Consider the following 14,600-nt stretch of genomic DNA (forward strand, 5'->3'; position numbering starts at 1 on the left):
CTCTGGAACCTTTAGTTTCAATGAGCCAAAAGAATAACATATGCCAGGAGAGGTGGTAGAAGCTGTTCCATGGGCACTACAACTGACAGAAAAAGGTTATTTTTTTTCCTTTTCTTGAGGCCTGATCCTGGGTCATGGAACTTGCTGGACCTCTGAAATCTTTCTCTCCTTGGTATATTCTTCCATGAAAACAGCAAGAGGCAGGGCATTTGGCTCATGCCTGTAATCCCTGAACTTCGGGAGGCTAAGGCAGGCAGATCGTCCTAGGTCAGGCGTTCAAGACCAGCCTGGCCAACATGGCGAAACCCCATCTCTACTAAAAATACAAAAATTAGCCAGGTATGGTGGCAGGTGCCTGAAATCCCAGCTATTCAAGAGGTTGAGGCAGGGAGAATTGCTTGAACCCAGGAGGTGGAGGTTGCAATGGGCTGAGATCACGCCATTGCACTCCAGCCTGGGCGACAGAGCAAGACTCCTTCTCAAAAAACAAACAAACAAAACAAACAAACAAAAACAACAGCAGGAGTTCAGCTAAAGAGCACTAAAATGTTGAGGTAGGTTGCAAAGTAAGGACAATCATGGAGAGAGAGGAGTAGGAATAAACATGATCAAAAGGCAGGTGTCATCATGTAATACTCAGGTGAGAGCAGCTATCCTTCTGGCAGGCAGCATAGCTTTGAGCTTTAACCAAACAACTATATCACTGACAAAGTCTGGGTCCAGGAAAAACAACTGAGATACAGAGGTCCAGGATTATTGGCTGTTTCACTTGGGCCATGACAATGACATCCCTAATTAATTACTTTGCCTCCCTCTTGATCCTTCTTCTGTGAAATCAAGCGGTCATAGGTAAAGTTTGGAATGATTTGTATTTTATTTATTTAGAAACAGGGTCTCACTCTGGCACCCAGGCCACCTAGGCTGGAATGCAATAGTGTAATCATAGCTCACTGTAACCTCAAACTCCTATGCTCCAGTGATCCTCCTGTGTCAGCCTCCTTGAGTAGCTAGGACTACAGGCACATGCCACCACGCCTGGCTAATTTTTTTATTTTTTTGTAGAGAAGGGGTCTTGTTATGTTTCCCAAGCTGGTCTCAAACTTCCAGCCTCAAGTAATCCATCCACCTCAGCCTCCTGAAGTGCTGGAATTATAGGTGTGAGTCACCATGCCTAGCCTTGGAAATATTTTTCATCCAGGAATCCCTACATGGGGTTTTGAGAATGGGGGAAATATCTTTATTATAAAATAGTCGTCCTAGAAACCTGATGATATTCAGAGGACTAGAAGAAAAAGGAGAAAAGGTGGTCTATGTCTTAATATGAGAAAATGGAATATTATTAAATCTGAAGCAAAATTAAGGATTGTTAGTCAAAAACTTCCCTATCTGTACACATTAAAATGAGAAATAAAGCTTGGGCATGCCTTTTACACAGGATCACTGTTACTATAATGCAGAATCAACAGGTGACCTAGATTCTTTGGTGACTATCAGCACTTTAAAGGACCTTTTAAGAACTGGACTTCTGGTGGGGCACAGTGGCTCATGCCTGTAATCCCAGCACTTTGGGAGGCCAAGGCGGGTGGATCACCTGAGGTCAGGAGTTCAAGACCAGCCTGACCAACATAACGCAAACAATTTTGAACATATGGTTTACAGCATATCTTGAAATAAGGATTCAGAGCAGAATAGAGCCCAGACCACATGCCCCATATATGGTTGCTTCCCAAATATGTAGAAATGTTTCTTGTGGTTGACAATAAGTGGTTACAAATGTGGAATAATATAATGTGACCAACATTACACAGATGGTAACAGATGTACACACGCTGGTCAAGTGGTACAATAAGGAGCTAAATAGTACTTACTGGTTAGTTATATGGACTAGTTTGGAGATATGGACAGAGAGAAGGCTAGTGCAAATGCCCCTGAATCTGCAGAAAATGTTTCAAAATTTTAACTGCTGGAGAGACCGGCCGGCACCCCTTCAGAAAGGTGAAACATGTTGTTGTTCATACTTGGATCATTGGTCAAAATCCCAGAAAGTACCAGGGCTATGCATTTCTCAGTTGTATCTGTAGAGCTAAGAATACAATGAGTGTTGAATCTTTCTTTCATGAAGATATATTCCACTTTGCAGCTCTCATAACTCATGAGCTTGGCCACAGCTTGGATATAAAACATGACTATATGGCCTACAAGTGTCATGGCCAGAACCTCTATACTATGCATAAATTTATTACTACAGATATGGGCTACAGCAACTGAAGCTTCCACTGCTTCCATTAGTTTTTGCATAGGCACAGAGAAGACTGCTGGTTTAATAAACTTGAGCACCGAATCTCCTTTGGAAAACCATATTGTGGGAACGAGATAGTGATGACAGAGAAGAATGCAAGTGTGGCAATGTCCATGATTGTGAAAGGGATCACGATTATCTGCCCTCAGGGTTCAGACATGCATTTGGACATGCCTTGTCTGCCATAAGGGTTCAGATTATGCATTTGGATTCTGTTGCAGACACTGCAAATTGCCAAACCCAACCACACCCTGCTGCCTCAGTGTACGTGAATATGACCTCCGAGAGTACTTTAATGGCACCTCTGAGTGGTGCCACACAGATACATACAAGGAAGATGGCATCCCTTGCAAAGAACAAGGTTGTTGTTACCAGGGCCAGTGCAGAAGCCTAGAGAATCAGTGCATTAAAATCTCTGGAAAGGGCACATGAGCTGCTTGGAAAAATTATCATTACCAAGGGGGATAGGTTTGGAAACTGGCAGTGAGTCTAAAGGATTGCTTAAAGTCTTAAGGAAGTACAAGGCCAAATATGTAAGATGTGAGACTGCTATGTGAAAACATCTAAAGATCCCACACACTGAAAAACATCAAACACCCATTTCCCCATGCAGGACATGTAGTGTTGGAGTATAAACAGGGCTGATGAGGGGGAGGTAAAAGATAGTCCATGTGGTCCACAAAAGATCTGTATCAATCAGTCGTGCTTAGATACCACTGTACTCCACTATGACTGCAACCTGGACAAGTGTCATGGGAGGGTTGTTTGCAACAATTTTAAGAACTAGCACTTGTCTACAACTATGCCCCTCCTACATGAGAATATAATGGTTAGGAGGCAGTCTAACAGTGGCCCAGCTCCACACATCCCCTCTGACTCTCAGTATGACAAAAAGCTGATAATCCTAATTCAAGTCTTACCTAGCCACTTATTATTTCTCATTCCTACCATCTTGTTTGCTTACATCCATGATCTAAGAAACTGTCAGTACATCACTGGAACAGCAAGATGAACAAACCTGAAAAATATTTGATAATTACCTACTTTCTGGTAATAAGGCCAAATATGAAGTGATACTGAAAGGACCTTTTTTTTTTTTTTGAGCCGGAGTCTCGCTCTGTAGCCCAGGCTGGAGTGCAGTGGCCGGATCTCAGCTCACTGCAAGCTCCGCCTCCCGGGTTCACGCCATTCTCCGGCCTCAGCCTCCCGAGTAGCTGGGACTACGGGCGCCCGCCACCTCGCCCGGCTAGTTTTTTGTATTTCTTAGTAGAGACGGGGTTTCACCGTGTTAGCCAGGATGGCCTCGATCTCCTGACCTCGTGATCCACCCGTCTCAGCCTCCCAAAGTGCTGGGATTACAGGCTTGAGCCACCGCGCCCAGCCGAAAGGACCTTTTAAGAAATGGACTTCTGATTGGGCGTGGTAGCTCACGCCTGTTATCCCAGTACTTTGGGAGGCCGAGGTGGGTGGATCACCTGAGGTCAGGAGTTCAAGACCAGCCTGACCATAATGGCGAGACCCTGTCTCTACTAAAAATACAAAAATTAGCCGCGCCTGTAATCCCAGCTCCTTAGGAGGCTGAGGCAGGAGAATTGCTTGAACCTGGGGGGTAGAGAGGTTGCAGTGAACCAAGATCGTGCCATTACACTCCAGCCTGGGCAACAAAAGTGAAACTCTGTCTCAAAAAAGAAAAAAAAGAAAGAAAAAGAAAGAAATGGACTTCTGGTGGGGCACAGTGGCTCATGCCTATAATCCCAGCACTTTGGGAAGCCAAGGCGGGTGGATCACCTGAGGTCAGGATTTCGAGACCAGCCTGACCAACATGGTAAAACCCCGTCTCTACTAAAAAACTACACAAATTAGCCAAGTGTGGTGGTCGGCGCCTTGTAATCCCAGCTACTTGGGAGGCTGTGGTAGGAGAATCGCTTGAACCCGGGAGGCGGAGGTTGCAGTGAGCTGAGATCATGCCAACGCACGATCTGCCTGGGCGACAGACCAAGACTCTGTCTCAAAAAAAAAAGACTGGGCTTCTTGCTTCTGGTGTCCCTCAGGGACTATGGATATAGGAACTCTTTCTTGCTTCCATCTATTTTTCTATATGCTGACTGCTTAGTAGTTTTTAAATGAAAAGAAGTTAACACAGCTTTCTAGGTGAAGCAGTCTTTTTTTGTTCTGTGCTATCATGAAATCAGGTCTCAGGATCTCTGGGACAATGAGAAGCCTCAAGATATGATCTTGACAGAATAAGGCCAGGTTACCCTCCATAACTTCCATGAAGCTCATGGTCTAAAACCGAAAGAGCTATCATTGAGCTCCCTGACATTTCTATAGAGAGCTCTTTTGGAAAGATCTCTGTAACTTACTTATCAGAATATCCTGTCTAATCTTCCATTATAATCCTCTTAGTCAATTTCTCTAATCTTAAAGATTTTGCCTTGGACATACCAAGGTATGCATCAAGTGAGAATAAGACCACCTTTGTGATCATCAGATTATTAGGTCTAGATGTTTTGATTACTTATCATTCCAGTCACCTTGTCCATTTGGCTTTCCCTTTGTTTCGGCATCATAGTATATGATGCTCTGGCCTCAGACTGGCCTTCATAACTTAGCTGGAGAAACCAAGTATCACTGTTACATGATTCACGAGGAAGAAACAGATTAGATAGATATTCCTGCCCCGGAATGAAGCTCTGAAGTCTGAGAATCTTTTCTTTCCCAAAAGATTTAAATTTTACCTATAAGTCACTAATTTGCTTGTTCACTGATTTATCCTATAAACATATATTTAGCACTTACTATTAGGCTGAACCATGTGAAATTGATGATATTAGACCATTTTCACCTATAAAAATGGCAAGTTGTTCATACTGTTCAACCTAACTTTATACTTTCATAAATGAACAAATGAAACCAACCTTGTACTTCTGCTTATAAATGCAAGTTAACAGTTATTGATTACTAGAGGTTTTTTTAGTCTCTATTTCTCTTAAATCTTATTGTCCCTCTAACTTCAAAAGATTAGTCTTAGTATTCTAGAATGGGGTGAACCCTATTGTTCAAGAATTGAACATATGAGACATATGAGACTAAGATGTGGTGTGTCTAAAGATCCCACTGTCACTTTTTTATAGTAGTTTTCCTTATGAGTTTCCAAAACTCTTCACAGAATAGAAACCCAGGATTTTCTGTGTCCAACTTTAGAGACAGTAATAGCAATAGCAAGACCTGAGCAAGTTGTTGCATGTCCCCTACCCCCACTTCCCCTGCAACCATGGAGTAGAGAGCCTTGAAATGACACATATAAATAATAATCTAGAATTTATTTTTTCTAGAAAAGACTTAGACAAATCTAATATTCATCAAGGTAACATGAGTCTATCTCTGAGATGGAAAGTGTCTTCCTCTCCCTGAACCCCTAGACTTTAAGGATCACTAGTAAATCTGGGAATAACTGCAGAGATACTGCCAGTTCACCTAGAATGACTACCAACCAATGGCACTATATTTCCTTTGAGTTCTGCAGTTTAGGGCATAGTTAGAAAAGATTTAAGATGTCCTTTCCCAACATTCTTTCCAATCCATTAGCGCAGAATAACTCCAGTTCCTGATGTTCCAGTATTGTAGTTTCAAAGAATGGTAGAAGTACTGGTAGGAAAAGTAAGGGCGGATTCCAGTGAATTTAAGCCCCTGCTATAGAATCTCTTCTGTGAGCATAATAATGGTGTCTGGGTATCTGCATCACGCCGAGCCTCCTGCTTTAGTTGGTGGAATTTGTGCTGCGTCCAGCCATATACTCCACAGTTGAGTAGACCCTGAGATGTTGCCGTCAGAGCCTGGAGGAGATGAAGGGGTGATGCAGCCCATGCTTCAGGTTTTCAGGGATCCAGGGAATAATTCCCACTCCCCTTATTCATAAAGCATTGTTACATTTTCCCTATCTCAAACATGAAGATCTGACTTCAGTTTTTTATATTTTTCTAGTTTGTCCTGAACTCACTTTCTACACTACACTGTTATGGATGACTAAGAGTTGGTCATATTTCTTAGTATATACACAGGGATAATGAAGTAGCTTCAATGCCCCTCCTTATTACCTCAGGGTAGCCTTGAGAAAACTCTCATCAGAATAGTCAGATAGCCCAAAAATCTTCTTAAACCCAATAAAGAAAAAAAAGAGATATGATCATTCCATCCCCTCCTCATCATTCACCAAGAATAGCTCATTTATCCCATTCAATTCACTCCGGATGGGAAAGAACCATGTCACTATCAATGTTTCATAAGAACATGCCTGGCAGATCTGGTTTATTTTTACTGTCCATTCCTTAAAAACACATCAGTAAAATGAAGTTGACCAGAGATATATATGCTCTGGAATGCATGGGGGTACTTTTACATCATTATCTACCTCGACTTTGAGAAAATTTTCACATTATTCATAACTGAGTGTAAATAATACATTTTCTATTTTGCAATGTAGAAATACCCTGAGGGAAAAATTGTGCTTCCCGAGTAAAGGTAGTATAAGAAAATAGGCTGAGCGGGTACAAGAACAGAGATACTAGATGTTGAAGGTGTTACCTGGAGAACATAAAGGGCCATGTGAAGCTTGGTGTCCTGTGGCTTAGTCAGCTTTATGATCATCAGAATGACAGCTGTGAATACACAAAGTGTAAACCTTTTTTTCAGTCTTGACTGTCTAAAGTATCAGGTTCCTCCACACACATGCCTGAGCATTATCAGAATGGAAACAACAGGCATAATAAAATCCATCAGTGAGGTTAACGTGTTATGCAAACCAATGAGTCTTAGGCCTCCAACTTCTAGTCTTTATTGATGAAACTTTGTAGATTATTAGTGTAGTAATGGTAGCAGGATATACTATAGGAAGGTAATAATTTATACTTCCTATCAATTCAGATTTTCCCAAGCTCTTTCATAAAAATTATCCAATCTGGGTGGGCACAGTGGCTCATGCCTATAATCCCAGCACTTTGGGAGGCCAAGGTGGGCAGATCACCTGAGGGCAGGAGTTTGAGACCAGCCTGGCCAACATGGTGAAACCCTGTCTCTATTAAAAACACAAAAATTAGCTGGGCATGGTGGCATGTGCCTGTAATCCCAGCTACTTGGGAGGCTGAGGCAGGAGAATTGCTTGAACCTGTGAGGCGGAGGTTGTAGTGAGGTGAGATGGCACCACCACACTCCAGCCTGGGCAACAGAGGTAAGACTCTATCTCAAAAAAAAAAAAAAAAAAAAAATTATCCAACCTGATCCTCACTATAACCTTATGTAGTAGGAAGGGCAGGTGTTAATATCTCCAAGTCTGTCATGATGTTTTTTCCTCTTATATCGTGGAGCATCTCATGTCTAATTATCTTAATTTCTAAAACATAAGAAGCAAAAGGAGTTAAGGAGGTTAGTAAAAACTGGAAATATGGGTAGGGCCCATACAAATTTTATAAGCTGAATAGGAATTTGCAGCCATTTTTCTTTTTTTTCTTTTTTTTTTTTTTTTTTTAGACAAAGTCTCGCCCTGTCGCCCAGGCTGGAGTGCAGTGGTGCGATCTCGGCTTACTGCAAGCTCTGCCTCCCGGGTTCACGCCATTCTCCTGCCTCAGCCTCCCAAGTAGCTGGGACTACAGGCGCCTGCCACCACACCTGGCTAATTTTTTTTTTTTTTTTTTTTGGTATTTTTAGTAGAGACGGGGTGTCACTGCGTTAGCCAGGATGGTCTCGATCTCCCGACCTCGTGATCCGCCCGCCTCGGCCTCCCAAAGTGTTGGGATTACAGGTGTGAGCCACCGCACCCGGCCACAGCCATCCTTCTTAGTGAGACCACTTTGCTTGATCAGAACCTAATAACTGCCCTCTTCACTGCCCATCTCTTCTCGTTAAGATACCTACCTGGGCCCCAACAGCAAAAGAAGGCCATTGGGTATAAGCGTACCCGCTGGTCCACAATGTGAATCACTGCCCACTGTTCACTCCCCAGAAAGCCAGATGACTTCACAAACTTCTTATACAATGTCTGGGCCCGGATAAGTAAGACCTAAATATGAGTACAGCAGTGAGCAGTTTGCTTAAAGCTTAGTAAAACGCCCCTCTATCCTCCTGTCATTTAAATCTATCCTCCTATCATTTAAAAAAGATTATTCTCTTAGAATCTCACAACAGGAATGACCCCATTCTCTTGTCTTTACTTTCTGAGATCAGGCTTTTTTTCTGAGAGAAAATTACTTTCAGAGTGAACTTTTACTAAGTTAGGGAAATGGACAGATACTAGCCAAACTTGCATACCATGTTTAACACATGAACCTTACATCAGCCTCTGGGCATTTCCCCCTCTGAGGCTAATCACAGTTTACACAGGAAATTAAAAGTAAGCTCTAACTAGTTCCTCTTAAAACACTTTATTAGAGATTCTGTTAAAAAGTATTCTATGCTTAACACACTTAAACACTTTAGCACCATGGCTGAGCTTAAATTCTCAACTCTAAGCAACACAAGTTTTAGAAAGTCACTTCTTGCTGGGCGTGGTGGCTCACGCCTGTAATCCCAACACTTTGGGAGGCTGAGGCAGACAGATCACGAGGTCAGGAGTTCAAGACCAGCCTGACCAACATGGTGAAAACTGTCTCTACTAAAAATACAAAAATTAGCCAGTTGTGGTGGTGTGTGCCTGTAATTCCAGCTACTCAGGAGGCTGAGGCAGGAGAATTGCTTGAACCCGGGAGGCAGAGGTTGTAGTGAGCTGAGATGCGCCACTGCACTCCAGCCTGGGCAACAGACCAAGACTCCGTCTCAAAAAAAAAAAAAAAAAAAAAAGAAAAAGAAAGTCACTTCTTGCCTTTAGATGGAAAACAAATTGCTTTTCCCTACTTCAGCTGTCTGAATAAGGTTTAGCTCATGAAACAAATATAAATCAGTTCAAAAGTTCAATGTGGTTTTTTGCAAAAAATAAATTAGATAACACTCTTGGTAACAAATCTGAGTATTTTTCCTAATCCAGATCTACTCTCTAAGTTAATAACCTCATTACTTAATCAAGTTCAGCCATGTACATAGTCTCTTTTCCCTACATAAGCATCAAAAGGAGACTTGATTTTGAGAATACTTACATCTAAAAGAATCAGTTCACCACCTGCTGATTTTTTTTTTTTAAGAGATGGAGTCTTGCTCTGTCACCCAGGCTGGAGTGCAGTGGCATGATCTCAGCTCACTGCAACCTCCGCCTCCCGGGTTCAAGCAATTCTCCTCTCTCAGCCTCCCAAGTAGCTGGGACTACAGGTGCATGCTGCCATGCCCTGCTATTTTTTTTGTATTTTAGTAGAGATGGGGTTTCACTGTGTTGCCCAGGCGAGTCTTGAACTCCTGAGCTCAGGCAATCTGCCCGCCTCGGCCTCCCAAAGTGCTAGGATTACAGGCATGAGCCACTATTCCTGGCCACCATCTGCTGATTTTTAAAGAATCTAGAATGCTAATTCTGAATATATATTGAAACCTGGGCTATTCTAAAGAAGCAATCAAGAATCCTCAAGGTGCCAGGATTTGGGACCTGTCTCTCTTGTTAGTCAGTTCCAAACGTAAACCATCAAACCCATTTTAATATGAACTAGTCATTGTGAACTCTTTACAACCTGATGATTTGAACTGAGCCATCTCGTGTGTGCGTGTGTGTGTGTGTGTGTGTGTGTGTGTCTGTTTTAAGACAGAGTATCCTCTGTTGCCCAGGTTGGAGGAGCATGATCTCGGCTCACTGTGACCTCTGTCTCCTGGGTTCAAGCGATTCCCATGCCTCTGCCTCCTGAGTAGCTGGGACTATATGCACATGCCACCATGCCTGGCTAATTTTTGTATTTTTAGTAGAGACGGGGTTTAGCCATGTTGGCCAGGCTAGTTTCAAATTCCTGGCCTCAAGTGATCTACCTGCCTTGGCCTCCCAAAGTCCTGGTCTTACAGGTATGAGTCACTGTGCCCAGCCAAATTGAGCCATCTCTATAACTTATGTTTGAATTGCCAAAGGAAATTCCCCATAACTGTATCTAGTTCACAGGTACTAGTGGTATATACATTTGATCTGCAGGTAGATACCTTGTAATTCTTGAACTGAAATATAAAAAGAGGAGAAAATGATACGGAAAAATAGATATGGGAAATACAAAGGCATATTTGCTCATTTACTGCTTTTGTATGCAACAGTTATGTAACTTATTATCCCCTGGCTAATTATTATAATTGTACATCATCCTGATGACATGAAATGAGTATCTGAAAACTTCATGAGCCACTTAACACTTTAGCCCCAGTTAGACACAGCATAAATGCAAATTTAATGGCCAAATGAAGAATTTTAAAAAGAAAATTATTTTCTTATTTGGAAAATTAAATCAAAGCATATGTTCTGTGTTTCACAGTGTCATCCTAACTATGTAAAGGATATATTTGACACACGAGTTTTCTGGCCATGGGAGATTGATGAAGCCTATATTAGTTGTAGAGTGAGTATAATTTTCACCTAATGAATACAAGCTGTTTTCTCTCTCTTATCATTTGATTTGGGGAAGTGCAAAAGTCTGAGGCAATAATTATATTGTCAAGATCTCCTAGCTACTTTCTTAGTTCTAGGACCACAAGAAGTGCCTCTCTGCCCCATCTTTCCCAAGTCCTGGGAATACTGGCCCATCCCCCTCATTTCCCCATCTCTCCACAAAGGAAGGTAGGGTGGTACCATACCATAATGGTAAGGAGGCTGAGTACAAAGCTGCCCAGGAAAATGGTGATACCATAAAAATAAAGTGTGCTACAGACAGATGTGTTGGCAGAAGGTGGGAGTTCAGCCACGGCTGATGGTGGTGAGTGCATCAGGATACACCTAGGAAGAAAATTAATAAACAGAAGTACCACTACAGATGTAAGAAAAGAGCTGCTCAACAAAAGTTAATAAGCATGTTATTTTACTTATCATTTTGCTAACTCTTGACCATAAAACCTTGTCTCTCCCCCACAGACACATTATCTTGTAGTCACTTTGTGTTACACTTTTACTTAACGTATTTTTAGCCTTTACTACATCTTATTCCCTAGCCCATTTCTAATATTAGCACTTTGGTCAGAATGTATGTAGAAAGTCTTTTTCCAGCTCTATTTATAGACACAAATAGGTGTAGTCTGCCATGAAAATGATACATTTAGTTCTTACTTACTTGTGGCTCTGACTGAAGTTTTGGAAACATTCGCTAGTATTGCCCAGACAGAATACAGGTGTCATCAATAGTAGAGGTATCAAGCTGGGAGGGAAAAAAAGTATCACCCTAATATCCAGTCTTTTTCATGCCCTTCCTCTTTTGCAGAATATTTTCCTGCTCTTCCCTCAACTCTATCATCCCACCAATCTCCACAAATAACACATTTCATTTCTTCAAGAAAAATACCTCAAATACCTTAGGTATTCCTTCTTTTCCAGTTCCTAGGGAAGTACAATGCAGTGGGGAATTAATTTTATACCTAGGTTAATGAACCCTACCATAGTTTCATAGAGAATCTCTGGGAGCTGTATGGTCAGATAAAAATGCAAGTGGGTCAAAGTGAAAGGAAAATCTACTAAGGAGTTCTGTGTGCAGTCTCTTTTACTTTCTGTGGTGACTAGGGATAATCTCATTCTCATCAGCCCCTTCTTGGAAGCTTTCCCAAAATGTAGCTTTAAATAGCCAGCTATTTATCCAACTAAATACAGCCAGCTTCCTGTAAGAGGAAAAGATCCAGGAGCAAAAGTCACAAAGTCTAAAACCAACTCTGATACGGCCACCACTTTAGGTGAGATCCAAACCCTTTCTGGACTCTGTAATCCTAAGAGTCTTACCCAATGTTATAAAATAGATGATATCCTGAAGACCGTCTATTACAACTCTTTATGATACAGGAAAAGGAATAAGTGATCCAAAGACTCAAAGAAATTTTTCAAGGTTACATAGAGTTGATGGTAGAATTGGAGCTAAAACCCAAATCTATAACATCAAGCTACTTCCCTATTCAATGTGGAAAAATGGAACCAATGAACACATATTTGTTGTTTCTAAGTTAGGCTCTGTGAGGACTTAGGAGTGACAACAGAAATAAAGGGCATTGTCCTATTTGTTCCCACCTGAACACCAGAATAATGAGAGTCTACACCTTGCTAAGAAGTAAAGAAAAAATCTTACCTTGAGAAAACAAAGGCCATTTGACCAACTCGACAAGTATAATCTATCACCTGTGAAAAGAACAAATGTGAGAAATGTCTTAAGACATTGTCAATCATATAATTATAAATACCAAGTCATCAGTTAACACTCAATAGAACAAAAAGATTTCCAAAAGCCAGTTTGCTTCTGTCAAGCAATATTTGCTATAAAATTCATCAAATAGATAGTTCCTTATTAGCACTGTATATAATAGAATTTTATCTCTATTACTATATTCTAAAAAGTACAACAACAACAACAAAGCCACAAAGAAAGCCTGCAGGAAGTAGCCTAATATGGAATTTGGGTACTCAAACAAATTCTCTTAAAAAGACAGGCATATATGAAATCATATAGTAATCCTCCATCTTCTAATAACAGTTCAGCTCTTTTCTCTTAGACCCAGAGAGGTGTGGACTTTTTCAGACTTTATGAGGGGAATGAAACCCTTCTTATAAGATGACCAGTAAAAAGTGTAATAGGCCAGGATTAGTATAATAGGGCAGGGTCAAATATGCCCTTTGGATGTAAGACTGTTAAGACACTAGATGATAGAACATTTTCAAAATCTTGACTTGTGTTAGACACTGTAAAACAACTTATAGAAGAATTATTCCTACCCTCTAGGACTTTATGATGTAAGACTGAATAGAACATCTTAAAGAAATAATAGAATTAAAAATAAGCTTTTTTCTAGTTTTTAGATAGAAAACAATATATTTGGAATGGCATTGTTAGGGATCAATAAGCATTAAGTGAGCAATTAATCGATAATCAGATATTGGTAATTAATCTGCCCCAAACAGTTTGGACCAGGAATAGGACAGCTACTGTTGACTTTAGGAAAACAAGTAAAATTGTTTTTTGTGACCCCTCCCACTCACTTCCCTTCTTCACTTTTCATTCTTTCCTCTGTCAGGTGGTTATCCTGTGTTTAACTCTTATTTTTACCTGGGTACCAATGAATCTCTGATAAAAAGCTTATTGTTGGCTGGGTGCCGTGGCTCACGCCTGTAATCCTAGCACTATAGGAGGCCGAGGCAGATGGATCACGAGGTCAAGTGATCAAGACCATCTGGGCCAACATGGTGAAACCTTGTCTCTACTAAAAATACAAAAATTAGCTGGCTGTGGTGGCATGCACCTGTAGTCCCAGCTACTCGGGAGGCTGAGGCAGGAGAATCGTTTGAACCCGGGAGGTGGAGGTTGCAGTGAGCAGAGATTACGCCACTGCACTCTGCACTCCAGCCTGATAACAGAATGAAAATCAGTCTCAGAAAAAAAAAAAAAAAAAGTTTATGGCAGAAGTCTTGCGTTTATGGCAGAAGTCTTGCTAGGGTATTCAAAGAGAACTCAGGCTGAACACGGTGGCTCACATCTCTAATCCCAGCACTTGGGGAGGACAAGGCAGAAGGTTCACTTGAGCCCAGGAGTTTGAGACTAGCCTAGGCAACATAATATGATCCTCCCATCTCTACAAAACTACAATTAAAAAAAGAGAAAAGAAAAAATTAGCCAGGCATGGTGGCACACAACTGTGGTCCCAGCAACTTGGGAGGCTGAGATGGGGGATCACGTGGACCCAGGAGACTGAGGCAGCAGTGAGCTGTGATGATACCACTGCACTCCAGCCTGAGTGACAGAGTGAAATCTTGTATCAAAAAAACAAAAAGAAAAGAAAACCCAAAGAAGAAAAAGTATCTTCAAAGCTCTTTGTGTGTGTGTGTGTGTGTGTGTGTGTGTGTGTGTGCGTGTGTATGTAGCTATAATAGCAGACTAATAGGTAGTAGAGTTAATATATGAGGCCGTGGTTGGGCACGGTGGCTCATGCCTGTAGTCCCAGCACTATGGGAGGCCAAGGTGGGTGAATCATCTGAGGTCAGGAGTTCAAGACCAGCCTGGCCATGTCTCTACTGAAAAATACAAAAATTAGCCGGGTATGGTGACATGCACCGGTAGTCCCAGCTACTTAGGAGGCTGAGGCAGGAGATCGCTTGAACCTGGGAGGCGAAGGTTGCAGTGAGTCAAGATCGCGCCACTGCACTCCAGCCTGGACAACAGAGTGAGACTCTGCC

At 41.6% G+C, this 14,600-nt stretch overlaps 1 protein-coding gene across 4 annotated transcripts in view; it reads right to left on the bottom strand.

Moving 5' to 3' along the window:
* Nucleotides 1-5,603: 5,603 nt before the first annotated feature.
* TMEM116 (transmembrane protein 116) overlaps nucleotides 5,604-14,600 on the bottom strand; it is an 83,738-nt gene continuing 74,741 nt past the window's right edge. For all 4 annotated transcript variants that reach the window (XM_011997896.1, XM_011997895.1, XM_011997894.1 and 1 more), the window contains 6 exons: nucleotides 12,505-12,554; nucleotides 11,509-11,592; nucleotides 11,039-11,177; nucleotides 8,210-8,354; nucleotides 6,884-6,957; nucleotides 5,604-6,135 (listed from right to left, as the gene is read on the bottom strand). In XM_011997896.1, coding sequence (XP_011853286.1) covers nucleotides 5,929-6,135; nucleotides 6,884-6,957; nucleotides 8,210-8,354; nucleotides 11,039-11,177; nucleotides 11,509-11,592; nucleotides 12,505-12,554 — 699 coding nt within the window. In that variant the 3' untranslated portion in view covers nucleotides 5,604-5,928. The remainder of the gene's footprint in view (nucleotides 6,136-6,883; nucleotides 6,958-8,209; nucleotides 8,355-11,038; nucleotides 11,178-11,508; nucleotides 11,593-12,504; nucleotides 12,555-14,600) is intronic.

The sequence above is a fragment of the Mandrillus leucophaeus genome, unplaced genomic scaffold, assembly GCF_000951045.1.
Source record: "Mandrillus leucophaeus isolate KB7577 unplaced genomic scaffold, Mleu.le_1.0 Scaffold55, whole genome shotgun sequence".
Lineage (NCBI taxonomy): Eukaryota > Metazoa > Chordata > Mammalia > Primates > Cercopithecidae > Mandrillus > Mandrillus leucophaeus.